Below are 27,790 nucleotides of genomic sequence, written 5' to 3' on the forward strand. Positions count from 1 at the left end.
AACGGCAATTTTCAATATGTCAGAATTTCCTGTGGAACAGAAATCCCGAGTTTTGATCATCTCTACTTTTAGTGATCTCAGAGCCCTTTATAGACAAGACTTGATACATCCCTGGGAATTGGTAACTATTATACCCATTTTGTAGATGAGAAAATTGAGGAGGAGAGATTAGTAACCCGATTGCTATCTCACATCAGTTTTACACATGTTAACTCTGTTGACTCAAGTGGAGAAACTCCTGATTTACATCAGGGTCAGAGAGATCAGAATTAGACCCAGGACCCCTTACCCAGAATGTTGGCTCAGAGGTAGTGCCAAGACTATAACTCAGGAGGTGGGATTCCCGGTCCTCTGCATTGAATGAGAAACCGCACTTGCAGAGTACGTGTTGTGTGTTTCTTGCACAAGTTCCATGCCAAGGGTAGGAGCCTTCAATCCCCACTTTCAAAGTTGGTTGTTACTGCAGATGGTACTGCATTGCATGACTCACACCTTTGTTGAGGTCAGTGAGAGTAAAGAAGAGGCAAGGAACAGATGCCCCCAATCCAATTTCTCCTCCCAAACAAGCAACGCAAACACTTTATAAATAAAAATGCCTTCACACACGGCTCTTTTCATGGGTGAGTTACAGAATATCAGGCATTTTATTGGCGACCTAAAACCTTGCTTGGATTCCCCATTTGAATACTTTCTTCCCTGTGTATTGATTTAAGCCTCAACAGCAAAGAGCTGTTTGCTCATTGGAAGGCAGCATTTGTATGAAACATTGATGCATTGCTAGTGACTGACAGAATCAGACTTTGTTTTAGTCATATACAGCAGTGACACGGGGTTATGTTTCTTTCCAGTTCAACTCTGTGCCAGCATTTTCATGCCATCTCAAGGTGGCTTACAATCACCGGAAGCCATCATTTTCATTGCGAGTGATGGCAGGCGGAAATGACTTTCCCTTCATTACTGTAATAAAGTATAGGCATTATCCTGCAATAATGAAGAGGATCATGTTTATCTCTTGTTACCTCCATTGGACTAAGAAATGTCCAAGGGCCGATTAAAGAAAGCAGTTAAGCACATGCATAAATCCATGCTGGTTTGGGATAGGGCCTAAGCATCTGTGTATTGACTTCAGCTAAACTTAACCACATGTTTAAGGTTTTATAGGTTTTTAAGGCCAGAAGACACCATTATGATGATTTATTCTGACCTTTTGCATAATACAATAAATACATGCTTTATTCCTGAGCAGAGATGCTTTCCTGAATGGAACTGCAAAGATTAATTTGCAAATGACTTCAGTGTTCTTTTTAATTTTTTGTTTTGTTAAAGTCTGTTATAATTCATAGTGCACAAACTTTTCTTTCCAAAGGGAGGACGCAACATGAATTAAATGACAGCCTATGGTTTTACGAAGCACTAATATTTTTGAATGGTCAGCAGAATCCCTCCTAAATTGTGTGGAAGGTATAAAGGGTTTAGAAAGTTCTTCCATGGAGATAAATAAGCTGTCAATTCCTGATGAAGAAAATCAAACTCGCACTGTTGATTTTGGCTGTGGCACTTGCAAAAGTATGAGAGAAATTTCTGCAGAGTCTCAGAGTGCTCCATGTGTTAGCATTTAGTTTTCCAATGCCACATTGTGCTTCTGATAGCATTTTGAGACGGTAAATAGAAATGTCAAAAAAATGAAAATAAAAGGTTAACCTATTCAGATTTTTTGAGTAAGAAATCAAGCCTATATTGCAAATGAATAGAAAGTCAGTCATTTTTTCCTAGGGGACTTTTCAGTCCTACGTTGTGAAATGTCTAAACACAGTTTCTAAACAGAAACCTGGGAGGTATAGAAAATATGCCAACAGCAAATTAGTTTATTTAGTTCATGACTTTAATAAACCCTTGCAATTAGCAGGGTATTTCCTTTTGACTTGTGGTCTCAAGGTATGCATTTCTGGTTGTGATTTTTTTCCCCCCACAGCCCTTAAATGTAGAAAGCAAACTTGATGATCCTGGTTTGCTACAGGCCATACATCTAGGCACCTTAATCATGTGCAAGGCTCTGTTTGAATCACAGCTCAACAGTTCAGAATTCATGGACTGGTCAAAGTAAAAAGGCCAAGCGGTGGGGAGGTCGTTGTGACTTATAGAACTAGACTATAAAATCTGCCTGGGAACCCCATGTCCAGAAGGGCTGATTTCTCATGCCATTGCTCACAAAGAGGAGTCCCGTTGGGGGGGGGGGGAAGAGCGACTTGCTGAGTGGGGGATCAGAATATTTGCCAGATCTGCCTGCATCCGTCTGAACAAGTACCCTGTTCCCTCCCAGATACCGTACCCTTTTGCATTCTCCCCTCCACTTCCTTGAATACATTTCCCTCAGTTCTCCCTGTTGCCAAACCCTGTCCACAACCTTCTGCCTCAGTTCATATTGTAGCTTCCAAAGCTTCCCATGACCCCCCCTGGAAAGTGCCTACAACCCACCATCTCGCTGTCCAACCGGCATCCCCAGCTGTGCCATCTCATCCCTGGATGATACAATCCCATTATCTCAGGTGTTAGAACTACCTACAAAACCTGCACAATGGCAAGCTACCCCCTCCCCCCTGCCTCGATGTAACGGTCCCTTATGTTTGCCAAACCCACAGAATTACAGGGGTCAGAGAGAAAAAGGCAGCAGGATGGGTGTTCATGTTCTTTGTGCCGCCTTTGACACTGTCAGGCGTTCGTGGACTCAGTCTTCCAGGAAAACGGGGCAGTTTGTCTGCAGTGCATCTTTTAAACTGTAGCTTTAAAAGGTTGGTCTTTAGATGCAAGTGAAACGCCAACGAGAGTCAGGCATCCCATCCTACGTACTTCACCCAAATAGGTTTCCTTTCTGCTTTCATTAATAATTGAACATTACTTACCAAGTATCGCTGTGATCTGCCACGAGCCTGAAACCACTGGGGTCAAACCTGCTGTAGATATCTGAAATCCAAGGGAGCAGCAGGATCTAGGCATAGCATTGGAAGACAGCCACTTGAGCTCAAATTCTAGTTCTTCCACTGGCTAGCAGAGTGGGGTTCAATGTTGCTGTCCATGCAATGGGGATAATTGTATCTGTTGACTTCACAGGGGCGTTCTGACGATTAATTATACTTTGTAAAAGGCCTTGAAAAAGGGAAGGGCCCAACATACATCCACATCCACGTACACCCTCACCCCTACATATAAATATATATAGAAGGAGAGGGATAGAGATATTTTGGGGAGGTTGCTTTGCTAGTTTACTCACAGATAAGGTCCTATGCACGACCTAAAGTCTTATTCTAGAATAAGAGTGTCCACATGGGGAATTACACCACTATAACTATAGCAGTGCAATTATGGCGGTAAATTTCCCCAGGTGGACAAGCTCTTAGTTATGGCCAGATTCTGTAGGCAGATATGCACGTGCAGAACTCACTGAAATCAATGAGGTTACATGTGCACATCTGAATTTGACTCTAAGAATGGGTATTACTGGGCTACTGTCTTACCTGCTGAGGGTGTTGAAGGTCTGAATTACAGGCTTTCCCAGCGGTGGTTCTGTAGCAGCAGACTTTGGAACGGGTAGTTTATTTTTGCCAACCACATTTTGTGTACAGGAAAAAGTCTTTTGGAATCTCTGCTAGAACCCTTGAACAGAAACAAACAGTCGTACCCTTAATACAATGATTTTCTGTGCAGCCACTTTATTTACTTTTTAATATCTTTTAAAGTATGAAAATACAGACGTAACTTCTGTGTTCAAGGATTTTTTTAGGCGTATGAGGGATCCCATAGAAGCCACGTCTGGAACCAATACTTGGCCAACAGCTGAGTCTTTGCGGGTGTGCCTGTTCATCTATCCATGATTCATTCTGAGGGCTGTTTTAGCCTTCATAAAATATTCATGCTGGTTGTGCATGGTTCTATAATTGCCATCTCAGGCCTTGAATTATTTATAGGTTGTACTGTTCACATAGTCTCATTTACTGATAGAGCAGATAACACCATACAAGAGGATCTTCAACACTCTAATGCCTGTTACTTTGCATTAAGCAGTGGAATTATATTACTGTAGGTGTAAAATGCTGCCCTTTTTCTCCTCTTGCTTTAATATATCATTTTTGTATTTATAATATGCTAATTGTCGGGATGCTGTTAAGCCCCATAATTCCTGCCGAGTTTTGCAGAAATCAAGATGTGGCTGAAATGGTTTATCTCTTGATCCTAAAATGATTGTTCTTAAAACAACACCACCAAACCTTCCGTCAAACCCAGACTAATTTATTGAAATGACGTATGAGTGCACATGCATAGCTGAGCTCCCTTGTTTTGCGCTATTGATCAGCTTGTGTATCTAAGTGCTAGCAAACATGCAACAGTCCATATTTACCAAGTGTATTTTCATGTTCATTGTATTCAATTAAACACTAAGTCTGAATTCCTCCATGAAAGGGGACACCTTTTCTCTCATTCATAATCTTTCCTGGAGGAAGCACTGCAATGGGTTACCTAGGGAGGTGGTGGAATTTCTATCCTTAAGAGGTTTATAAGGCCCAGCTTGACAAAGCCCTGGCTGGGATGACTTAGTTGGGGGTTGGTCCCGATTTGAGCAGGGGTTTAGACTAGATGACCTCCTGAGGTCCCTCCCAACCCTAATCTTCTATGATTCTATGATACCTGCCACCCTCCGCTATGATTTTTTCTGTCATTCTTTCTTATCCACTTCATATTATTATTTTTTTTTTTACTTTAGCCTGAAAATGTTTAGTCTGATTTGAAAACTATTTATTTCCAAAATAAAAATTTAGTTTTAGAGTGGAAAGGTCACAGAGGTGGAATTTACATTTTTTTTTAAATTCATCTTCCTTTTGTATCTAAAAACTAATCAGTGGAGTATAAAATTTGTTGTAGGGTGAGGTAGGATGGCGTGGTGGTTAGAGCACTGCCTGTGACTTGGAATATCTGGGTCTAGTTCCCTGCTTTGCTACAGACTTTGTGTAACTTTGAGTAATTCATTTAGTTCCCCAGGTATGAAAGGGGATAATAGTATTTCCCGGCTTCATAGGGGGTTTGTGAGGATAAACACGCTACATAAAGATTGTGAATTTTAATTTAAAATAATTGTTCAAAATTTTGGCTGAACATTGTGTTCCCTTTCTCAGTGTGTGATAGAAATGGTCTGAAATTTTCAAAATTTGCAGTCTCAGTGAGACGTTTCATCAAATTTTGTGTGTTAACAAGGCAGGTTGGACTCTTTGATGGACATTACACTGCTTTGTTTTCTCCCCAGTTCTAGTGGTGAGCTGTGTTGTGCACACACCTAGCCTATGAGAAAAGGTGCTTGGATTATAGTGTCCTTCATTTGTGTCATCCAACTGTTTGTCTTTGTCTTCAGTAGCGGTTCCAGGTTTCTTAGGGTGAGGATCTTCTCTTTACTATCTGTGTGCAGCACCTGCCATTATGGGTCTTTGATTAGGTGCTCCTACAGTCTGTAATCACAGAAAGAAGTGACATCAGATTGGATTCTGCAGTAGAAGCTGCTAATGACTTTGTAGGTTCAGGATTAGCGATTTGCTCCACCCACAAGAAATACTCACTGGAAGAGCCTGACGGAGAGAATTTCTGTACGTTCGCTCTTCTGGTGCCAGGGAAGACCAGTTTTGCCCCCCACCCTATGGAAGAAGCGGGGGGGTTTGGCCTTCAAACTCCCTGGATCCTCTGTGCGTCTAGGATGTAGGTGTTTGTCTCACTCTAGCGGCTGATCCACGTGTACGGATAAGAGTCTACTAGAGCTGCCAGTATAATGGAGCTAGTCCTTTAGTTTAATCAGGAGAGTCATGCATTCAGCGGCGAAGAGCCTGTGTTAAAACCCTGCTGTTGATCCAAGCCGTGCTGGTTTATGCCTCCGTACCAGTTCCAGAGCTATCTTCCCTGTGTGACTACTGGGCAGCATGCTTGCAATGGAGCCGTGCTGCCTGGGAACCCCACCGAAGGAGCTGCCTCTAGGATCCCTTCCCCTGCTGGAAGGCCGGAGTCAGGGTGGTTTCCCAGGCTGCGTCCCAGAGGTGAACAATGCCGGCAGGTCCTGACGGTCGCCAGCGCTGCCCACCTCTCCGCACACGTCCTCGCAGCAGGAGTCCCCTTGACTTTGGCCCCAGGGAGCTAGCTGAATGCCAAACCTGAATGCACCTTTCACAGGGCACGTACATGGCTCGTAGCTGGAATGTGTGGAAATATTTAGCGTATCATGATTGCATTACATCTCTGTCCTGAGGTCCGTGAGGTTGGTGCGTGGTTGTTGACTGCCATCCCAACCCCTTTGTGCCAGCCCCTGCCTCTTCATTGGGGTGGAGGGGATGATGTCAGCTGAGTCACATTCTCACCTGTAAGGGAATCTTCGAAACATGGATCTCCAGGGCCACAGCTGACTGGCAGTGTTATAAAGGAAAGGAGCCGGCTCAGCATGATGTTGGGACGATGAGGCTGCGGTTCAGGAATGACCATGAGACGTGTCATTCCAGTGCAGCAGAAGCCGAAGAGGAGGAGGTAGCACAGAGAAGGGCGAGTTTAAAAATTACGTCTCTAAAAAGCAAAGGAAAAGTGTGGATGAAAGAGACCCCGGGATGAAGCCACAGGGAACTGCCAGAAAAAAACAAGAGGAAAAAGAAATGTTTCTGCAAAACAAACCACTTTGGTGAACAATACATTCTTGAGACGATGTCTCTGCCTGAACCCTTATTTTTCCAGATAATAATTTATTATAAAATAAACCTTGCAACAGGCACGTTCTATACAATGGGCGGAATGGAAAAGTGCTGTGTTTTTCTCTATGATTCTGCTAGCTTTGTGGGCCCTCGGAGGAGGAAACAATGGGATTGTCATGCAGATTTCTTTACTTCCCTGCAAAACGTCCCGGATCCTGTGAATGCCTCCCTACAGGGGAATTCTTTTTTTTTTTTTTTCTTTTGGCAGCTGGCTTCAGGAAGGCTGCTAGTGTATCTGTATAAAAGGGTTTTCAGAGCAGAGGCAGCAGCAGCTCCCATCGATTTTATGGCGCATCCAAAGTTTTCAGTGATGAGTATGAAAAATCTGGGAGGAGAGGGGGTTATGCATTAGCAAATCCTGTTAGGGTTTGTCTACACTGCAGCTCATGATAGCAGGCCCACACTCCTTTTAATCTACCTAGCATGGCTAAAAATAGCAACGAAGCCACAGCGGTGAGGGCTACTACTTCCGCTGGGGCTCTGGGCATGTACCAGTGTTCCTAGGCTATGCTGAAACTTGCGCCGTGGGAGCTTTGCTGCTATTTTTAGCTATGCCAGCTAGATTTAAGCTAGCACGGGTACATCTACCCAAACAGCAATCACACCTCCAACTGCAGTGTAGACACACCCTTCGTTACCTGCCTCACCCTGTCTTTGTTTTTCACCAGGCCCCTTTCCTAGTGCCACATGCCTGCAGGGAAAAGAAAGCTGAGTGTTTCCCTCAAGTTGTTGTTTATCGCAGCAGTGGCGAGTGGCCTCAGCTGGGCCAAAGCCCCATTGCGCCTGGCTCTCTGCAAACACTTTGAATGACTGCGCCTGGCCCAGGGAGCCCACAGTGCAAAGGGTGGGATGGGCCTGGTGGACGAAACAAACAAGTGGTTGAAGGGGAAGACAGGTTAGCTACCAAAAAAAAAAAAAAAAAAGGCCGTATTAGCAGAGACTAGCTGTGCGCACAATATATTGCCAGTCCGTAGCGGTCATCACAACCTGTCGCTTGCCTATCAAGTGGAGTTACAATTTTTGGAGAAGAAAAGTTTTGATACCAGACTTTTGCCGAGTAATATGCCTGGATTGAGAAATCCTCCTCAGTGACCGCTGCTTTTTATGTGACATAGTTTGAGAGCCAGTTGCAGATGATATTTTCTATACTGAAATTGTTAGAAAATATTTGCTACTTCGGGCGCTCTTTTTGGCTATGTTTTCCCTTATCTTCGCCGCTAGGAGGCTTGACTGGTATGTGGTCCTGGATTTTCAGGGTCTTCATTGCTTTTAAAGTTGTGCAAATGGCAGGCTGCTAGGACACTAAGGCATCACTTAACTTTAATTGGTCAACTAGCCTTTGCTGTTATGCATTGCACGCTGCTGCACGCTGCCTGACCTCAGACTGTATTCTGAAAGTGTTTCCTTCAGCACTAGACATTTCCCAATTATGTAGAGTGTAGGAACTGCAATGCCCTTGCTTTTCAACACAATTTTACCATACCTATTAGTCTGGATGTATCAAGTGGGTTAGTACATACTGGAACCAAAAAAACCTACATGACCCCAGCAAAACAAATTGAGGAATGTGCCTGCTTCATAGCTACTGTGAAAACTGGATAATTTTCTAATATAAATGGAAAGAAAAGCTGTTTGTAATTCTAGATACTTTTTATTTTCCCTTGAAAAGTGTTGCAGAACATGTGAGCTTTTTAATGTCAGCGGAATATGAGACTATCTACTTATAACGGTTCCATTTTCCATAGCAACTGAGCACCCTCTCTGTCGTTCATATTTTTATACTCTCAACACTTGTGAGATAGGGAAGTGCATTGATCCTTATTTTACACATGGGAAACTGAGGCACAAAAAAACCAAAGGGCCAGGTTTTTAGCCTTGTAGTGGGTTAGCTGTGGTCTCTCCCCCCTCTCGGTCAGTGGGAGGCCACTCCCCCACACTACAAGGTGCTAAAGATGCCGATCGGCACCAAGTGGGATTGTTAAAAGCACCCAGGCACCCAACTCTCATTGAAATCAGGAGATTTCATCAACATCAGCATTTCTTCCTGAACTGTTTGGGTTTGTATAAATTGGCATTTTCTAACCAAAAAAAAAAAAAAAAGTGTAGTGAGAAAATTCCTGACCACCTGTAGTACCAACCCACTGGGGCAGAGTAACTGTGGAGCAGTCAGCTCTGCAAACTTTCTGGAAGCTTTATGCATACGTGTAAGTGTACAAAAAATATACCGGAGGAAAAAAACCATAAACAAATTGTCTAGCAGTAATGTTAAAAACAACTTTTCCAAATGGTGCATGCAGTGATTGGTTTCAAAGGCAGTCCGTTGCTGGGATGCAGGTTACACCGCTAGGATAGAGCGTGGAGCGAATGTTGCCATCTGGAGAAGTCTGGGAGAAGACCTACAGTGTGATCCTAGCCACTAGGCTAAGCTTTTGCAGGAGTTAAGAACTCAGTTTGCAAAGGTGACAGCTTTATCTGCTGCTTCCGCTGCGGACAGGTGGGTTGAGTCCTGTTAATGCTGATTTCAGAGGAAACCTGCCCTCCTGTCCAGAGTGGACATTTGCAACATGCACTGTTATTACTGCATGTAGCACTTAATGCAACCCTATGTAGATCCAAGGGTTTTTCATCAAAACTGAAGCTGCCACAGCTGTAACCAAAGTAACCAGAAAGGCATTCATTTTTCCCCTGTTACTTTGCAGGGAACACATACCTTTAAAGAAACAAAACAACTAATATTACAAAAATATACTAAAATCACATATCCTGGTTTTTTCATACATGGTTGTGCCTTTAAGAGCTAATCTAGTGACTTATTCATTCCCATAAAAAATATCAATTTTGTTCTCCCTTTAACCCCCCACTTCACACACACACACCTCCTAAAATCAGCAACCTAACTCAACTATTGGTGCCCTGCCAGTCCTATACGGTCTAACATCGCCTTTTGCAAAACAGCTGCGTTTAAATATTTCATCGCAGTTTCAGTCCCTGGGCTGTATTTTTTGAAAGTGCTGAAAACGGAAATATCACAGGAGCTGGAACCAATAGTAAATCTGCATTGACCCACACCCCTGGGAGCATTGTTCCTACTAAACTGAATTGGCTTTAATAGAAACCATTTAAAGCGGAATGTTACATGTGTTACATGCATACATCATACCTTTTTTGGGGGTAGGTCTATTTAAGCAATAGATAAAATACATCCATATATGCACAAATACCCTTCTATGTTATGTACCATTCATACATACGAATTGTGCGTGTGTCTGTGTGTGCATGTGCAGGCAACTACAACTACTGTGGTCCCCAGTGTGTAGTTTGCAGTTTGGAGAAAAATCATCCTCCATCATTCGTCATTGCCTAGCTGCAGTAGACTGGGGCCAGCACATCATTTGTTAACAGCGACAAAGGCGCACTCATAAACGCCGACATGTTACATTAATTTATAGGCACGGAGTGACTTATTAAATGTGATGTGTGAAATATAACAGGGCCCGGTATGGATGATTAGGTTTTGGGCTTTGAATTGTTGACAAGGCAGGGGTAATGAATTGCGGGACACAAGCTAGTATGTTTCCCCCTCATTAGTCAGTATTAGCTGCATTAATAGTAATAATTGGATATATTCATCATTTAAAATGTTTTAATAAATGTTTGGACAGCACCTGATCGAGGCTGTCAAGTGTTGGCCTGGAAGGTTTGTGGTGTGAGATAAATGCCGGCATTCCTTGGGAAGGGATTTATACAGCCTAAGGGGTGCTCCTTTTGCCAGTGTCTTTTAAGAAGTGATGGGTAGAGATGGTTTGGGGGAAAATAGGAAACGCAGCAATGAGGGAACTGAGCATCTCGTTCACACTTCAAAGACATGATAAATAGATGTCCAAGGGCAGTGTCACTCCAGAGACATTCTGATCGTCCAGCCTGGTCTCCGAAAAGGGGCCTGAGGTGGAAATTTTGGATGAGCTTCTAGACTGAAGTTTGGACTTCACAAAAGTTTGCGTGTGTTCCAGTCTGGATTTTTGATTCAGCCTCTTATAAAGAAAGGGTCCAGCCTTAAAGTTAGGATCTGGCTTGTGCTCTGTACTCTGTGCTATTAACATAGAAGCAATTCCAGACAAGTTTTCTGCACGAGCATCCTAAAATCATTGGCAAGGTCTGCTTGATCCTACCTATGCAGAAGACGAGTCATTTGCAGCAGGTGTTATTCTGTCAGCCTCCACCATTCTTTTGGGTTTTCTTCTCCTGTGCGTTATTGCCTACAGTTCCGTACAAGGCTTCCTCTGGTTAAAAAAGCAATAGCTTTTATTTCTATTACTATGTGGTCTTCAAAAGCAGAATTAATACTCCTCCAGTCCCCCCAAAAAACCCACAGCCAACATTCCTATCACAAAGGAAGTCAGGTCGCATTCTACTCCAGCTTTGTGAGAGACGGGTGTTCTATGTTGTAAAGATAAATGGTAGAATCTGCCTTCTAAAGGAATGTTGATGAAAATTTAAAACAGTGTAACGTGTTTATTGAAAGAAGCCGATGTTGGTGTGAACGCTTGCCATGTGTCACTTGGCTGCACCTGATTTTTGTGCTGAAAATAACTGATTTTCTTTTTTCCAAAAAAAAAAAAAAAAGTAACCTCCAGAATATACAAAAGCAAAAAAAGTGGCGGTAAAGCTGCATGGAGTTATCTGCAGTGTATTAATAGACTGTGGATTTTTATTTAGAAAGTTAGACCCCTAAGGAAACACCCAGGTGCTGTAGGAGGGGGGGTTTAGTGACTCATGAGGAGATACTCTTCCCTTTTAGTCATGACTGAATCAATCTCTGGCCAGGGACTGTTGTGCAGCAGGAGGTGCTATCTTTCAGGAGAGACATAAAATCAAGGCTTTGACCATCCATACTCATTACAAATCCCACAGCAGTTGTTGCAAGAACAGGAGTTTTATCCTCAGAATCCTTGCCAAAATCCAGCTCAGCTGTTTACTTTGTTCTGAGTGGCTGAGATCCTCTGTTTCTTTTCAGTGGGTGAGAGGGTCTTCACTTCTCCCGAAGAAGAATAAACCAAATCCTGCCCTTAATCATTATATCCATTAACCCCCACTACAGAAATATTCAGTGGAAGTGCCTTGTTATAACTGAAGGTAGAATTTACCCTCTAGTTGTGTAGATGGGGACATTTCAGTCGTTGTGTATTTGTGTTAATAAATTGTGTGCACTACACCACAAAGTTAGAACCTTTGTCATTTCACTGATTGTCTTTTCATGATTCCCATTGTTTTGGCAGGAGTAACGTTATTTCATGTATTAGATGCAGTTTGTTCTACCATCTGTTTAATGTTATTTTTTCCTTCTGTTGAGTCAGGGTCTAAGCACTAACCTGTCAGTGTTGCATGTGAGTTGGGAAATGCAGTCGGAGTTGGAAATGTGTTTTGAAAGGATTTTTGCATGTTGTCTAGCATTGCAGCCGAGTGTGGTTTCTGACAGGTTGGCCAATGGCAGTGGACCGTATTTCTTTAAACTCTCTCTTAATTTATGTGTAGACAGTAAAAAGATATTAAGAACCGAAGAGTGTGTTCTGAGATGCTATAACAATGATTAAAATCGTGTGTTGAACATGCAACAAATCAGCATTTCTGTGGCCTTTTGGACATATGGATATGTTTTTATTTTTCATTTGTGTTTTTTGTGATGTAGCAAACCATGGAGGCATAGATTTTAATATCAGCTGCACCCGTGTAAATCCGTGGAGTTCATCTGGATTTACATTTATATATCTGAGATCAGAATCAGGCCTGTGACTTCTGAGTTTACAGTGTTTTTGACTGTTATCATGTTGAACAGTTTTAACTTACTATTAGCTATATTTATGTATTTATAGATAGGCTAATAGTTTTTCAAGTCTAATTGAATTATTGTGCAGTTTGGGTCCTCATAAATAAGCCTTTTCAGGGATTTTGAGGAGGCTGCAAAATTCAACAAAAATCACTCTTGACATTCAATATTCGTATGTGATACTGGCTGGTTTTAAGTTACTCTCCAGTTGAAAGGTTTCGGGTAAAACTGGTTGCTTAAGTTTACATTAACAGGGAGTTAATCTTTGGATATTCTAAAGAGGCTCAGCTGTACATTTTTGCTGATTTTCCTTGCTCTCTGGCAGTTGCCAGCATAGTCATTCTTAAAGAAACAGTGATGGAAACCAGGAGAGTTCTGTGGCCCTTTAAAGACTAACAAATATAATTTCAGCAGGCGTCAGCTTTCGTGGGTTGCACCCCACTTCCTCAGATGCAGTTGGTAGAAATAATAGAGCAATTATCTCATTACAAGAAGTAATTTGCTCTGATCACCCATTCTCACCTCCTACTCAATGGTTGTCATTAGGCCTCAAGTACCCGGTTTTCATCCACCTACCCCATTGTTGTCTATGCCTTTGGATATGTAGATGTTGCCTACTATATATATATGTGTTGCCTGTATTTGCTATATTATTTCTACCAACTGCATCTGAGGAAGTGGGGTGCAACCCACGAAAGCTTACGCCTGCTGAAATTAAATGTGTTAGTCTTTAAAGTGCTACAGAACTCTCGCTGTTTTTGCTGTATACAGACTAACACGGCTCCCCCTCTGGAACTCTTCAGTGATGGAAATGTTGGACCTGTTGGGTTGTAAGCACTTTCTAGTCAATGGGAGGACTTGTAACTTTTATTGTTATGAAGAGCATTAGCCAGAGCTCCCTACCTTTCTGTCCTTGCAACTTGGTAACTCACTGGTCATTTTAGCTCTGCTTGTTGACAACCCAGCCACTGCTACTCCTGGCCCACTATAATAATAATAATAATAATTCATTCATAATAAATACAAATAGCACAGCAGTACTTTGTGATTCATATAGTACCTTGCGAAGCCTCTGTTCTAAAATTTACCAAAGGAATAATGAAGATGGGATCCCAGATCTCGTATCTGTTTTCATCCTGAACAGCACCTCAGTACACTCCCAGCGATCCAGTAGGGTGGAACTAACCCGATTTCCCGTCTGTAATTTTAATAGTTCTGGTTCCAACCCAGGCGTCTCTGGCATTCCTTGCCAGAGATCACCCTCCTTCCCAGAAGACACCATCACACACTGGCCCCTGTCACTGTGACTAGGTGTAGCGGAGGTGTGGAATATCTCACCGGTCTGATCCATTGGCAGGTCTGCATGCACCTATGCTAAATACACAGCTTCCCATAATTCCAACACATAAACTACATAGTGGCACATGTGTGATAGGTCTTATTACAGCCAAAATATATTTGTGCCCAAATCCATCTGTGCACTGACCCCACCATCATGAGCTTGTCTCTTGTTATTTTGAGCTTTTGGTTGGGTCTCTTTCCCTCTTGTCCTGGGGGGTGGGCGGTATCCTTAGCAGAAAATGTGCAGACGGATAGAAAAGTTTTTCACTGCTATTCCCTGACTGCCCTGTTCCTACTGGCTGAACGACCTGGCTAAATGGGTGTGAAAGGTAACAGCATAGCTGCAATGCCCTCTTCCCCATCCCCATAGTTGAGATCAGAACTTCAGCAGCTGGTTTACAAAGTTCTTTGGCCTGCAGGTCCAAGTCCCACTGCTTTGTCCAGAGTTCTCGTGATGTTGCACCTAAATTACAAGTGGAGTAGTGGGCAGGTTTTGTTTGTTTTAAAGATTGCAACAAAATCTAGGTGAGACTCCCTTGGGGGTTGTTGCTTCTAAGAAGATAAATTAAACTTTCCCAGCGTCTCGCTACAGCGAGGTTGATGTAATCCTGCCGCATATGCAGTATTTCTGGATGGCACCTCCAGCCCCCTCGCATGGTGTCGTCATCTTTACCGAAGAGGCAAAAACTCTTTCTGTCTGTCTCGGCATAGCTTGCAGGAATCATGTCCAATGCCAGGGTTTCTCCTGCAAATGCATGAGTGGGGGAAAAAAATCCACTGAGGAAAAAGGCGTATAATTTGTGGCTGGTCAGCATCCTCTTCAGACACCACTGGAACACCTTCCCTTGCTGCGTGGCCACACACCCGGAGTGCCCCGCCTTTCCACAGAACAATTCCCTGCTTCCTTCCAGCACTTAAAATAGCAACAATGCTCCGGAACCCATCTCCATTGCCAGAGCGCCTTGCTGCAAAGGAAGTGAGAGAGCTTTATTCTCTTAACTACCGTGAAACAATGGGACTGCGAAATGAAATGTCCAGCTTGGCTTCAGGAGCTCAGTGCAGTGTTCGGTTTGGTTCTTTAACTTTTTTTTTTTTAAAACTGGTATTTCTGTATTTATTCTGTAGCATCCATTCCATGCTGTGGGCACACTCGCCGGACTCTTTAAGAATATCCTGTATACTCCTTATTTAGGGTCTTCCTGTATCACACGTAATAGTAAAGGTCTGATAAAAATGTACGCCTCCCAGCAGAGCATCCATCAGATGATACCCCCTCACTTAGTCTACACAGCCCTGCTTCTGACCCAGGGAGGAAAGATACGGGGTGAAATCCTGACGCCATTGCTAAAGTGGCAGAACTCCCATTGATTGAGATGATGTGAGGATTTCACACGTGGTATGATCTGTGAACCTGATTTTTCCGTGTCGACAAATGTGCTCATCTGAACACTCCTGCACGTTGCAGATGGGGCACTTTGCTTCTGGAACTGCACCTCACACAGTCACTCCTCCTGTACTTTTTGAGGTGGTATTTGCATGCAAAGGGGGGGGGGGGGAGGCAACCTTTGCTTAGCCACATCACCTACAGGAGTTGCTCTATAAATACCCAGAGAGGTTGGGTGAAATAATTCCCACTCATCTCCTTAGTAGGACTGTGTGAAGAGGAGATTTACAGTTTAGGTTCTAAATCAGCCATGGCTGTTACAGTTTTGCTGAGGATTTAGTGTGGCTAAAGACAAAACTGGGTGTCATCCCAGAGGTTAATCCAGAGGCTCTGGAATGCATCTCACACTTACTGTGATAGTGACACGGTGGAACAGCTGAAGCCGAGGGCCCTTTAGCTTGCATATGTGCAGGATGTTGCGGGCAAACCTAGTGACAGTGATGTCAATGTTATGAGTCAAAAGGCTTCTGCTTATAGACGAGTGCATGTGACTGGGAGACACAGGACATTAGCGGGCAAGATAGTTGATCCCGTGCAGTGATTGAACTGAAGAAGTAGAAGTCTACTATTAAGGGCAATTAGAACCCTGAGATATTTGTGTAATTTGAAAGTCGTTAGAACCACCATTTTAAAAAGAAAATACCAACTCCAGACTGAATTCATGTTCATGTTGTGTGGGTTTCTTTTAAATGATAGTGTTGTGAATAGCCTGTCAGACAGCAAAATCATTGCCCTCAGCCTTCTTATTTATCAAAAAGATAAACATTTTTATCCCTAGGAAGGTCACACGTTGCTATGGTCTGAAGTGTAGCCCCTGAATGCAGGCTGGGTTTTTAAAAGCACTCTCTGTTGCCCCAGCTCTGCTTCAGCTGAAGTCAGTGGTAAAACTCCCATCTGACTTCTAGGAGAGCAAAGTTAGACCAATAATGAACATTTCTGTAAAATCTTTCACCTCCCGCATGTGCACACACACACAGACACACACACGCACACACACGAAGATTGAGGAAGTCTGATTGACTGATCATGTCTCCAACTATGCAGGCATCCAATAGAATTTTAAAAAATGCACTCATTTTCCAGTTTTTTGCTCAGATGTAACCAAAAGCATTTCAGTCGCATGTTTCAGGGCATGCATTTGTAGTGTACCAGATATCTACACTTCTCAGGTGGTTGGAAGCTCTGGGATCAGAATGCTCTCCAAACATGATGCATGTTAGTAGTGCACAGACATCTCCGTGTCTCATGTGATGCCACTTATGGCACAGTATGGATATACGTAGTTTGTAAATAGTAACATGCATACACAAACAGCATTTCTCCTCCTCTTTCTCTCTCTGAACCCTGTCCGAAGTGGCAATTGGAAATTTCCGTGTCAGTTTGCGCAAACATGGTTTTTGTTAATACTAAATAATTCCCAGACCTTCCGTTTAAGAAGGTCAAGGGAAAAACAATGAGAGCAGGCTTTGGACTTTGCACGGCGAAGAAAATATCGTTGAGATGAAGCAATGCCTCCATCTAATTAGGGATACGTTTTCAGGTGGGCTCCAACACAGAAGTGCACAAACTTGCATCTGCTCTTTGCAGGTTCAGACACCAGCTGAAAAGTTTACGATTGGCGCGTGTCCTTTAAATAGTCTGACACCCTTGGGTTTTGCAGGTTCATATGCTAACACTTGTATGTGCGCAGGTGTCGGGCTATTTAAAGACTCATTAGTGCATGTGCAAGCACAAGTTGGTGTACGTGTAGTTTTATACACAGGCGAAGGGGTGAAAAGCTGGTCTCTGTAGCTGTCTAATTGAACTACCTACAGTCAGACAAAAGGAAGAAAAATATTTTCAGTCTGAAGCTTGATTTCATTAATACCCCAGTGAAAGAATTAGTACCACCACAACATGCAGCTGTGGGTGATATCTTTAAGACACCCTTATTTTCCCTAGTTTAAGGCAGAAGTAGAGATTAAGATGACTCTTTGTTTTCTTTAACTGACTATATCTTGGATGCTACCGCTACCTAAGAACTGTTACACTAGTTTACCCTGAGATAACAGGCAGTCGAATACCAGGATCGTATTACAATTAACAGTAATTCTGTTATCTGTCATCACTTACACTGAACAGAGGTTCTTCCGGCAAAAGTATGACATCACGATGGCTGCTAATGCACCGGCATTGTGTGAACTTGACAGACCCCAGTGCTGGTTCTATACCTGTTCCAGTGAAGAAAGTCTAGCATTTTAAGTGGAATTAAAAAATAGTCTTAACACATTTTCATACCCTGGTACTTGAAGGGTCAAGTAAGAAAAGAAGTAGTGTGAGGAAAAGTAATTAAACAGCGGCAGACTGATTGAATATTAGTGCTTTTACTGAATAAATGAGGATAAATTCTGTTAGTTATGTGACTTTTCCCTGTACTAATGTGATAATAAAGTGCTCTAATTCTGGAGAGGCCTGTCACAGTCTCAGCTAAAGCACTGACCCCCATAGTTCATAAAGAACAGACAGTGACGGGAAGCGTCTTAAAGAAAAACAGAACTTAAGGCTTCCTTATCTGCGCAGAGTAAGGTAACAACTGCCGTTGTGTATCTGTAGATGAATACACCCCCCTGTATGCCTAGCTTTTGTGTGTGTGTGTGTGTATCCACCATACATTATCTTATACTTAGGTATTCTAAGTGAACCTCTGTGTTTTGGATGCTCAGTGCACAGATGGCGTAAAACCCTGCAAACTTTTGTTTATTGTAGGTGTTTAGTTCCAGTTGGATTTCAGTAAACATTGCAGATAAATGGAATGCTGTGCAAATGGGAGCATATAGAAATATTCGGTACCCATCAATCACTGAATAACTTTTCCACTCCTTTGAGAAGAATTATTGAAAAGTCAGTCTCCAGGGAGAAAATTAAAACAGGGAAGAGAGAGAATTCAGACCCATCTCTGAACTATTTTGAAGTGTTTTTATTTTTATATTTTGTCCTATTTTGCAATGTTGTCTTTTGGAGCCGGGTGAATATTCTGTGGCCTCGTTCTATTCATAATGAAAGGTTGAAAAACACTCTGGGATTTTAACTCACTTGGGAGGGAAAATTCCAAACATGCTTTTCCAAAGAAGTCTAAATTTCTGTGATGCATTAGAACACTCAGTGTTGGAGAGTGGAAGAATTTAGGAGAGGCTGTGAGATGAAAAATTGCTATACTGTACTGTGCTGCACAGAGCACACAGACCTACGGAAAACCGACTTGAAACATTTGGTGAAGCAAGCAGTGAGTAATTTAAGGTTGCCTTTGGGCAATCCTAACTTGTGATTTGGTGATTATGTGGGTTCTTCTCCAACTATTTGCAGTGCTGAAGTAAGTATTTATTATACCCACAGCCGCAAAATGCTGCCTGCGCCAGCTCTGGGAATTCAGAACAGGTTCACAAAAATAACAGTCTATTCGATGTGTATTATTATGGCAGCACCTACAGAATCTGTCCGTAATCAGGGCCCTATTGTGAGATGCTCATACGGCATGTCGTATCCCATCTCGTTTATCTTTTCTGGACTTCAACTGGAAGATGTGTATTTTTCAGTAAAAGAAAAGTTGTTCCCATAATTTTGTTGCTGGGTTACTCTTTCTTAATACATTGTTTTGCATTCCATAAATACAAACTATGGATCTGATCCCAAGCCCCTTAGAACCACTGGGAATGTCGACATCAGTGGAAGGAAGGCTGGATTTTTGTTTTTTTTAATTAACAACGTTTGACACATGAAGAATGGTTGCGTTTGGGAGAGAGGTAGCTAGGCTGTCTGTAGTGTTTAATTTCTCTTCTGTAGAATAAATTTCCAGTTGTAAAAATGCCACAAAAGGTGTCTACTGCTGTTTATTGATGAAAAATCCAGCTGTGAACATGTGGGTAATAGGAGGTTTCCCCCATGCCTATATTTGATTTCCATGCACAGTCTCATGCTGCTAAATATCAGTGTAAGCCTTCAATTTTTCTTTTGTGATCAGGGTACCTGACATGGCCCCTTACTTGTACACAGAAAGGTCCATGGGAAAACCGCAGTGCTGGATTTGGATTTAAATGGAAATTATTGCTCTTTAAATAAATAGTGGGTTTTTTTCTTTCTCCTGAATTTATCAGCAGCACTTGGGTTTTTTTTTTTTTTTTTATACTAGAGTTTCTCTGTTACCCTCACGTATGCCCCATGTATGTTAGATTGGTGGACAAATGGCAGTAGTTAATATTAAATGGCAGTTGTCACACTGGTTGGCTTTCATTTGAATAATTCACTGTAGGTATCCTTTGTCTGATGACATCAGGGTGCTGGTAAGGACTGTGATTGACAGCAAGACGTGGCGGAGGTGACTGATGGAGGAGGGGAGGTGGTGTATTGAAAAGCAGATAGAGAAACTTGAATAAGTGGATCAAATGGCCCAGGTGTCTGCGTTCTGGTGTTGCTTTGTGGTGTATGCAAGGAACCTGGTGCCTAAAGTCAGATCGGAAGGCAGTGGCTGGCTTTCCCAAGAAATGAAGTAACTTGCCCTTGTCTGCCTGATACTTTCAGCTCCTACCGCCTTGGTACTGCAGCTCCTTCCCTGCGTCCCTCCCCGTGGTTTTAGCACAAGAGGAGGAGGCAGTTCAGCTCACAATAGCCCTGGTTCTGCAGGGTATTTATGCACCAGTACTCCTATTGGCTTCAGTGGGGCTGCTCATATGCTCAAGGTAATATACACGCTTACGTACCGTGCTGCATTGGAGTTTCCATGCAACATGGCCCTGAAATGCTTTCATCCGGTGGCCCGTTTTAAGATTTTACATGAGGATTTGTATTTTGGAGGTTGCACTAATTTTACAGAGAGATGGGCCCATAGAAACCCCAGTTTCACAGCCCCTAATCCCAGAGTCCAGTATCACCCTGTGTTTAAACCTTGGGAAAGGTGGGTTAGGCTGATTTTGTTTGCCCTCTGACAGGCTTAAGTCTGCAAGCAGCACTTGCTCGCTGGATGGCCACAGGTCTCGCTGAGCTTGGCAGCCGTACAGCTGTCAGATTTTCACATGGATGAACTGTTCTCAAACAATTTCCCCAATGTGCTGGGAACAAACAAGCTTTTCTTCCGCATCAGGAATGCAGGTCTTCCCTTTCCAACTCTTTTTTCCCCTTCAACAGACATATTTATGGTGGCAATGGCAAAGAAAATCCTACTGCTAACCTTCCGTGTTTGAATTCCCTTAAAGCTCCCTCAGGGCGGTGATGGAGAAGTGGGTCTTGCTTCCCACTCAGATCTTATTTTATTTGTTTAAGAAAGTTCAGTTTTAATGTATCACTCTCCTCATTGTGGCCTGCAGAAGCCCGTGGTCAGCTCCTTTGTATATTATTGTTTGTTTGTTTGTATCATAAGCCAACCAAGAATGGGACCCTACTAGGCTTAGCATGGCTGTACAAAAATTGGGTAATAGACAGTCCCTGCCCCAAAGACCTTACAGTCTAAATAGAAAAGACAGATAAAGGGATATAACAGACAAGCAGAGTGCTCGACGGGATGATCAGCAAATGGCTGAAGGTAGGGGGTTAGTTAGAAGGGAATCAAATGGATGGATGGACAAAGGAAAGGAGAGGAATGGGGGACAAGGCCTGGAAAAAGTGCATTATGGGAGGTGTAGTCTGATGAAGGAGGTCAACCTGTAGAGGACCGTGGGAGCATGAGGCACTGAGCAGCATTTCTGAACCGAACTGCTCCGGTTTTGGCTGAATTTTGTTTTTGTTTGTTTGTTTGATTTTTTGCTGAAAATTGAAACGTTTTGTTTTTAACACGGGGGAATAAAAATTATTATCTGACCAGCTCTACCTGTGAGTCATCATGATGGACTTCACTTCTCAAGCGATCCCTGCTTGATGTAAATCTGACCCGTAGGTTTCAGTGGAGTGTTCCACTCGGGCGCAAGATACTATGCAAAGTGCACCTTTCTCTGAAACACCCGGGCTGCCCCTTTCAAAGGACAAGGATTCTGTGCTGGCTGCAAATGCAATCTGCATCCAGAGTCCAGGGCGAGAGCCTTCATCCTTGCATGTGCTCTCAAAATAGCTTCAACACACAGTAAGGGTGTAAACAGGGTTTTTTTGGGGGGGATGCCTTACATTATGTTTGTTCTTGTTGTTGTTCTGTGGCTGTGGGCACTGAGAGGACTGATAGAAACATCCAAACGTGATTTTTCAGGGGTGGGGAAAGTCAGCGGCACTGCCTGGCTCTGTAACAATGGTTTGCATAATAATTAATGTGGTACAAACTCTTACCCTAATGAATGGTTTTATTGCATTTGCCCTTCAGTTCTGTTTTCTGCAATGTAAATACGGGTTTAGGGTGCTTTATTCCCTGCTTAAGGCCTTTGTAGAACTTCTTCAGAGTGGGTTTTTCTTAATCTAGAGCCAAATTCTTACCATGGATGCATGAAGTTGTCGGTGGGACAAGCACTAAACCTGCATCTTGCATGCAGCTCCCTTAGAACTGAGAACTCCCCTAGAGTCCGGCCCTGTAGGAGTTCCTCATGTGTTCCTGAGGGTGGAATTTGGCCTTGTTATGCTGAACCAGAGTGTGATAGTAGTAGCCATTACAGTCATCGAATAGAGACCCTTCTCATGCAGCGGTGGTGTTAACCTTTCAGAACCCTGACCCATGTCCGTGCACTCGGAGCAGAAAATAAGCAACCCTTTCTTTCCAGCAACCTGTGTGTCCCACCTGTAATACATGGTGTCAGAAGTAAACTAAATCACTGGCAAAATTGGAGCAAATTAATCCACCCCTTATCTCTCAGACTGGGAGGAAACGTAGCTTATGGCTGGAAGAGATGATTGCAACCATTCCACATTTTCTGGAAGGTAAATGGTATTGCAAAGAAACCTGAGAGGGTAAAACCCCTCACATTGTTGCGGTGTGCAGGCCCAGAGGCATTGGGAAGCTGCATTAGATTCTAGTGGGAGCATGGAGGGGGTCTGCAGATAGCTAGACAAAGTCACTGAAAAATGTCAGGAATAATTTGATGCCTGCAAAACTGGGAAAGGCATACACAGAAAACCCAGCAGTCAGGTGAGGCCATTGACCATAATGTTATAGACCCATGTGAAAAAGCTAAATCTAAACTAATTGGAGACCTAATTCTCTATGGCATGACTGATCTCTAGATTCAGAGAAGCTGATCAGTTCGAGATGGATTGATGACTGCACAGTGATAAAATAAAGAATATTGTTTCCTATAGTGGGCAACAAAAAAAGAAGCCAACGTGGCAAAACCACCTTGGCATGTCTGTTCAGGGACAGACGTCATTCAGCAGAGCTTGGAATGGCAGAAAGGGATGTCCCGTGTGTGCTTGGTTGAAGAGCAGGTTTTGCATCTGCTGAGCAAGAGGCACAATGTTCTCTGAAAGACACCAAAGTATTTAAGGGACTGGGGTGCATTAAAGATCTAGTACATTGCACTCGTAGAGATCCCAGGGTGCTGCCAGCAATGCATGCACCACGTACCTAGGGGGACCATACGTCCCGGTTTGCAAGGACAGTACCCTTTTCAAGCCCTGTCTCTGACGTCCCGACTTTCTTTGGCAAAACTGGGCATTTGACAGACTCAAGCAAACAAATGCCCAATTTTGCCAAAGAAAGCGGGGTGAACGTTCAAAGGGGTGAGCGGCAATGTTTGGGGGGAGGGGAACAGGAGCTTGGCTGATATGTCTCCATCGTGCGCTGCTCCTCCAAACAGGGAGCGACGGGGTGTCGTGCTCACTGCAGCCCAACCAGAGGGCATTACAGTCAGGGCCCTAATTCAAACTCTTCTCCGGCCGGGCCATGGGCTCCGAGCCCTAGTGGGCAACCCGGCTCGTAAGTGCCTGGCTGGGAGTTGTTGTGTTAACCGCTGTTGGAGCCATTCAAGGAATCGTGTCTAGAGCACGTGCACCACCACTTCGTTTCTGGCAGGCCTGGTACAGCAGTTCTATGTTACCCGAAGGGTGCAGATATTGATGGGACGCATGCAGTATGTCTGTGCTGGCGGTACACACAGAGCAGTGCTGGACACCGAGAGGGGGCTGGTACCACAGCCGCACTCTACAGAGCGGTTAATCACAGTGTGTTGGATTCATTGGCTGTGTTAATCTGTTTGTGTGTGTGAGGTGGGGGGGAGACGGGTTAGCAAGCACCTTTTGTTTGATTGTAAAACCCCAGGCAGAGGTCTCACTAGGGCACAGGAATCATGGGGTGCTGACTTCTGTCACGTGGCAGGGATACTAGGCTTCGGCAAACCTGACCCGTGTCAGAAATAAAAGTTCAGGCTTTTATCGGCCCTGCTGTGAGGTGCACGTGTATTTCACCTAGTGAACCAATTTCAGCCCTCACCGGTTAGCACGACTGCCATTTTTGCCCGTCGTGGAGGGATAAAGTTAGCTCTGAAAAAAGAACCTGGCATTAAGAAGTCAGCTGTGAACATATACACATGTAAGTTATGCCTATAATGAGCCCAATGTGGCTGGCCTTGCTCCTGGATGGGTCCGATCTGCATTACTCCGGGACGAGTAAGGCGGCAGAATTGGGCTCGAAGTGCCGACTGCGGCGGAGCTCACGATTCTGGGATTGTAAGTACAAACTTGAACACCGTCGAGTGAAGCCATCCTGCACGCTCAGGTGACCTCTGAGTTACCCCATCCCCTCGATCCTATGATTTTCCTCCAGTCCCCCGTCTCTGTATTATTATTTATTTGTATTATTGCAGTGCCTAGAAGTCACAGTGGGATCCCATTGTGCTAGGTGCTGTACAGCCACAGAACAAAACCAGTCTCTGCCCCAAAGAGCTTAAAATCTAAGTACGGGACAAGGGACAAGATATGGATGCGGACACATTGGGGAGTATGAGGAAACAGTGAGAGAGGGTTTGTCAGTATGACAGGCAATGGTATTCTAGCCACCTGGTTTCCAGCCAAAGTGGTTCTCCCCTCAGAGCCAACTAACAGTGGGTCAGATTCCGCCCTCAGCTTCACCTGTGTGACCCAACTGAAGCAGTCCACGGAGATCTGTGCAGAACAGGATGCTAGGGACTCCGTTTGCCAGGAATCAAACCCAGGGTCTCACCGGGCTAGTGCAAAATATGATTCACACGGCCACAGAGCCTGCTTGTAGTTGGTGCTTTCTGAGACCATATTCATCCCATAGTTTGGTTTGTCTCTCAATAGAATAAGAATACAGGATTGGATAGAGTATTTTGTAAACTGACTTATTTTTAAAACAAAGTAAGAGGAATGATAAGCTGCAAGCTCTGTGTCTTGAAAATTCCTCCCCAAAATGCTGTGGCTTAAAAAAAAAAAAATTTGCTTTCCTGGAGTTGACAGATTTCACCAGTAGAACTAAATAGATGGGCCTCAATTCTCCTTCAGGGTATGTGGATGAAACTCCCATTCACGTCAAGAGAGAGGCACCCAGATAACTGTGGTAAAATTGTGGAGCTTTTGAATTAGACTTTGCAGACCCCAGAGACCAGCTATTGTATTTCATGGAGGTGTTCAGTGCTTTTGATGTCGTACCATCTTATAAAACAAGAGAACAGTGCAGCTTGTTAAGCAGAGGACAAGCTTGATAAAGAGGGCTTCATTAAGAGCTTTCCCTATTTTGGGGAGGCTTTTGAGTTGATCAGCGCACAGACACTCACACACACACACGCCGTGGTGTTTACACGCGCCTTGCAAAGTTAGCATGATAAATGTTTTCTACATTTCCATGGCACGTTTGACTCTGTCTTTCCGTGCAGATATTTTTAACTGTTACATCTCCCACCCTCCCTTCTCTGTAATATATTCCTTTAGGAAAGTTCAAGCCAAGGTGGTCATCTGCTTGGCTCCTACATTCTGGAAAACTCTGAAGAATTCTCTAGTAAACCCCTGGGGCAGAGCAGACTTTTCCCTAAAGAATAAGCAGTTCTGAGAGACTTTGCCACATAAGGGCCTGTTTGAGGCTCCAGGCACCAGTTGACAGGGACATCTTTGCCTCCCAACAGATGGCCAGGCTTTTTATTTCAGCAAGCAATCTATCGCAGAGGGGTGGTCTCGCTATTCTGCCAGCATTCCGCATGACAGGGCCAGCGTAGGGCAAGAGGATCTAATGTCCATGCCCTTCATAGCTCGCAAACTAAATGATGGGCTGTTGACAGGAAAGCCATCAACTGAAGTGTAAGATCCTGAACTCTCCCTGCCTTTCGTTTTTCTTTGGCGGAATTAATGCCCTCTTTGCTTGTCTCTCAAAATCCATTCTGGCACGAGTACAAACCTTCGACTGGTGGCAAGCAGTTGTCTGGATTCAAGATGCCAGGATTTGTGCTGACAGCTTTTTCTACACAATCTGAGTCAGGCTGTCACAGCTGGCCATTAGAGGCTTAAAAAGACACACACACACACAACAAATAGCACGAACTTTCAGTTACTGAATATCAAGACCGACTTGGTGAGAAGATGCAATGGTCTTATACCCCTCTTTAATTTAGTGTAAACAAACAGAGCCCTTGCCATCCGCTGTTCAAGTGTCTTGTGGCTGCTTGTTATTTTATGTGGGTTGGTCTCTTCTATTTCCTTTAACGAAAGTAGCCCCTTGTAGTTTAAATCTGTCACCGTGGCCGTTGCCTAATATGATTTTTATAGCATGAAGGAGCTCCCACAACAGCCAAACAGGCCTCTTTAGGGTGCAGTTCCACAACAGAACAGAGGAGCAGCATTGATGCCAACCAAGAAAACGGGGTTATTAAATGTTTCTGTTTTTCCATCCCCATTTTGCCCTCCTTGATTTCAGCATATGCAAATTATGCCACTTAGTGGCCACCTCGGATTCTAACCAGGGATAAGGATGGACGCTTGCAAAAATTAACTTTCTGATTTTAAGCAAAACAATAACAAACAATCACCCCCTGATGCCTCGTTATAAGTGGAGACAGGGTAAATTAGCCTCTGCCTGGTTAATCAACAGCTATTGCAGATATAATGATGCTCTGTCTGGTTGTGCCTGGTTTTAAAGCTTGATGCAGTATTTAATTTTACACGGTTAGCTTTAGTAGAACTCTGGCTGCAGTTTATTTTGGACAAAAGGCTGATAAACCTTGGCTCTTGAAGACGAAGCCTGGAATATGAGACCCACTATTATTCATCGACTTGTCTTTATGGGTTTACGGTCCATTGATGCATAACAGTGAAGGAAATATTTTCAGTAAAATGTTTGCTTTTTTTTTGGCTTGTAAAATGCAGTGTCTCTTCTTAAAGATATATGTCAGGGTCATATAGCTACATATAGCTACGGGCAGCCATTTCATTTCTTCCATGAGATCAGCTTTTTAATCAAGACCTTCCCCCCAGTGTTTTGTTCATTTATTTATGTAAATTGTCACTAGCCACCTTTCATTTCATTGACAAACTTGGTTTAGTTGTTGGCTCACGCTTCAGACTGTGCGGAACATTTTAATATTTTTGCCTCAAATTGAGGGTTACACACTGCACACAAGCAAACTTGTGAGATGAAACCTCTTATACACAAGGGCACTTTCTTGGCCAGCGTTTTTCTGCTTTCTGTTTGCAGCACTGAAAATGTGTGTCTTTAACTGCTGGGCAGCTGTGGAACACAGCCTGATTTCATGATGCTAACCATTTAAAGTGACATGGGGACCAATTCCACAGACTTCTGTGGCTGTGACGAGCAAAGCGCTGAAGCACATGTCACTTTTAGCATGTGCTGAAGTGTGCTTTGTTGGTTGAGGGTCCATGTGAGCGGTCCTCAGCCGTGTGGCCAGTCAAAGGGACAACTTGTGTGCGTAAGGATTGCTAATGGGGGTGAGGATTTGTTGGCTCAAACTCAGGAATGGGTCATGTGCTGCACGCTGTGTGCATCCGAGAGGCTAATGACGGTATCTCTTTTCTTCACAGGTTCTTCTTGAAATTTTTTCTCAAATGTAACCAAAATTGCTTAAAAAATGCAGGAAACCCCCGGGACATGCGGAGATTCCAGGTCAGTATGTCATGCTTCCTTCTTTAAAAATAATCAATGGATGGGGGTAGAAATAATTTGACCCAAACTAACCTGGTAATTAACTGGAATATGCTGAAATTTACAGTATTGATCTCAGTTTTGGGCATTCCCAATGACAGCAAAAATTAGCAGGAAGTTCTTGGATTTTCATGCTCTGGGCAGGAGAGGAGTTGAAGATGATGCCGTCCCCATTGGAAGTAAAAACGTGAAGGGAAGAAACAGAAGTGACCTTTTACTGTTGCTGTGTTGAATCACACGGCTGCTCTTCTCTACGATATTCTGTTCTGCCCTACGACTTTACTGTGCCTTCATGCAAAGCTCTTACTCAACTAAGTGAGCAAGCAATATTTATTAGGGGGGAATCTTGTCACAAAAACAGATCTATG

At 43.5% G+C, this 27,790-nt stretch overlaps 1 protein-coding gene across 6 annotated transcripts in view; it reads left to right on the forward strand.

Moving 5' to 3' along the window:
* The window catches only part of EBF1 (EBF transcription factor 1), a 311,039-nt gene that overhangs the window by 167,116 nt on the left and 116,133 nt on the right, over positions 1-27,790 (forward strand). For all 6 annotated transcript variants that reach the window (XM_067566478.1, XM_067566481.1, XM_067566482.1 and 3 more), the window contains exon 7: positions 27,302-27,383. In XM_067566478.1, the coding sequence (XP_067422579.1) occupies positions 27,302-27,383 (82 nt within the window). The remainder of the gene's footprint in view (positions 1-27,301; positions 27,384-27,790) is intronic.

The sequence above is a fragment of the Emydura macquarii genome, unplaced genomic scaffold, assembly GCF_026122565.2.
Source record: "Emydura macquarii macquarii isolate MOO-44397 ecotype Brisbane River unplaced genomic scaffold, CSIRO-AGI_Emac_v2 contig_2768, whole genome shotgun sequence".
NCBI lineage: Eukaryota > Metazoa > Chordata > Testudines > Chelidae > Emydura > Emydura macquarii.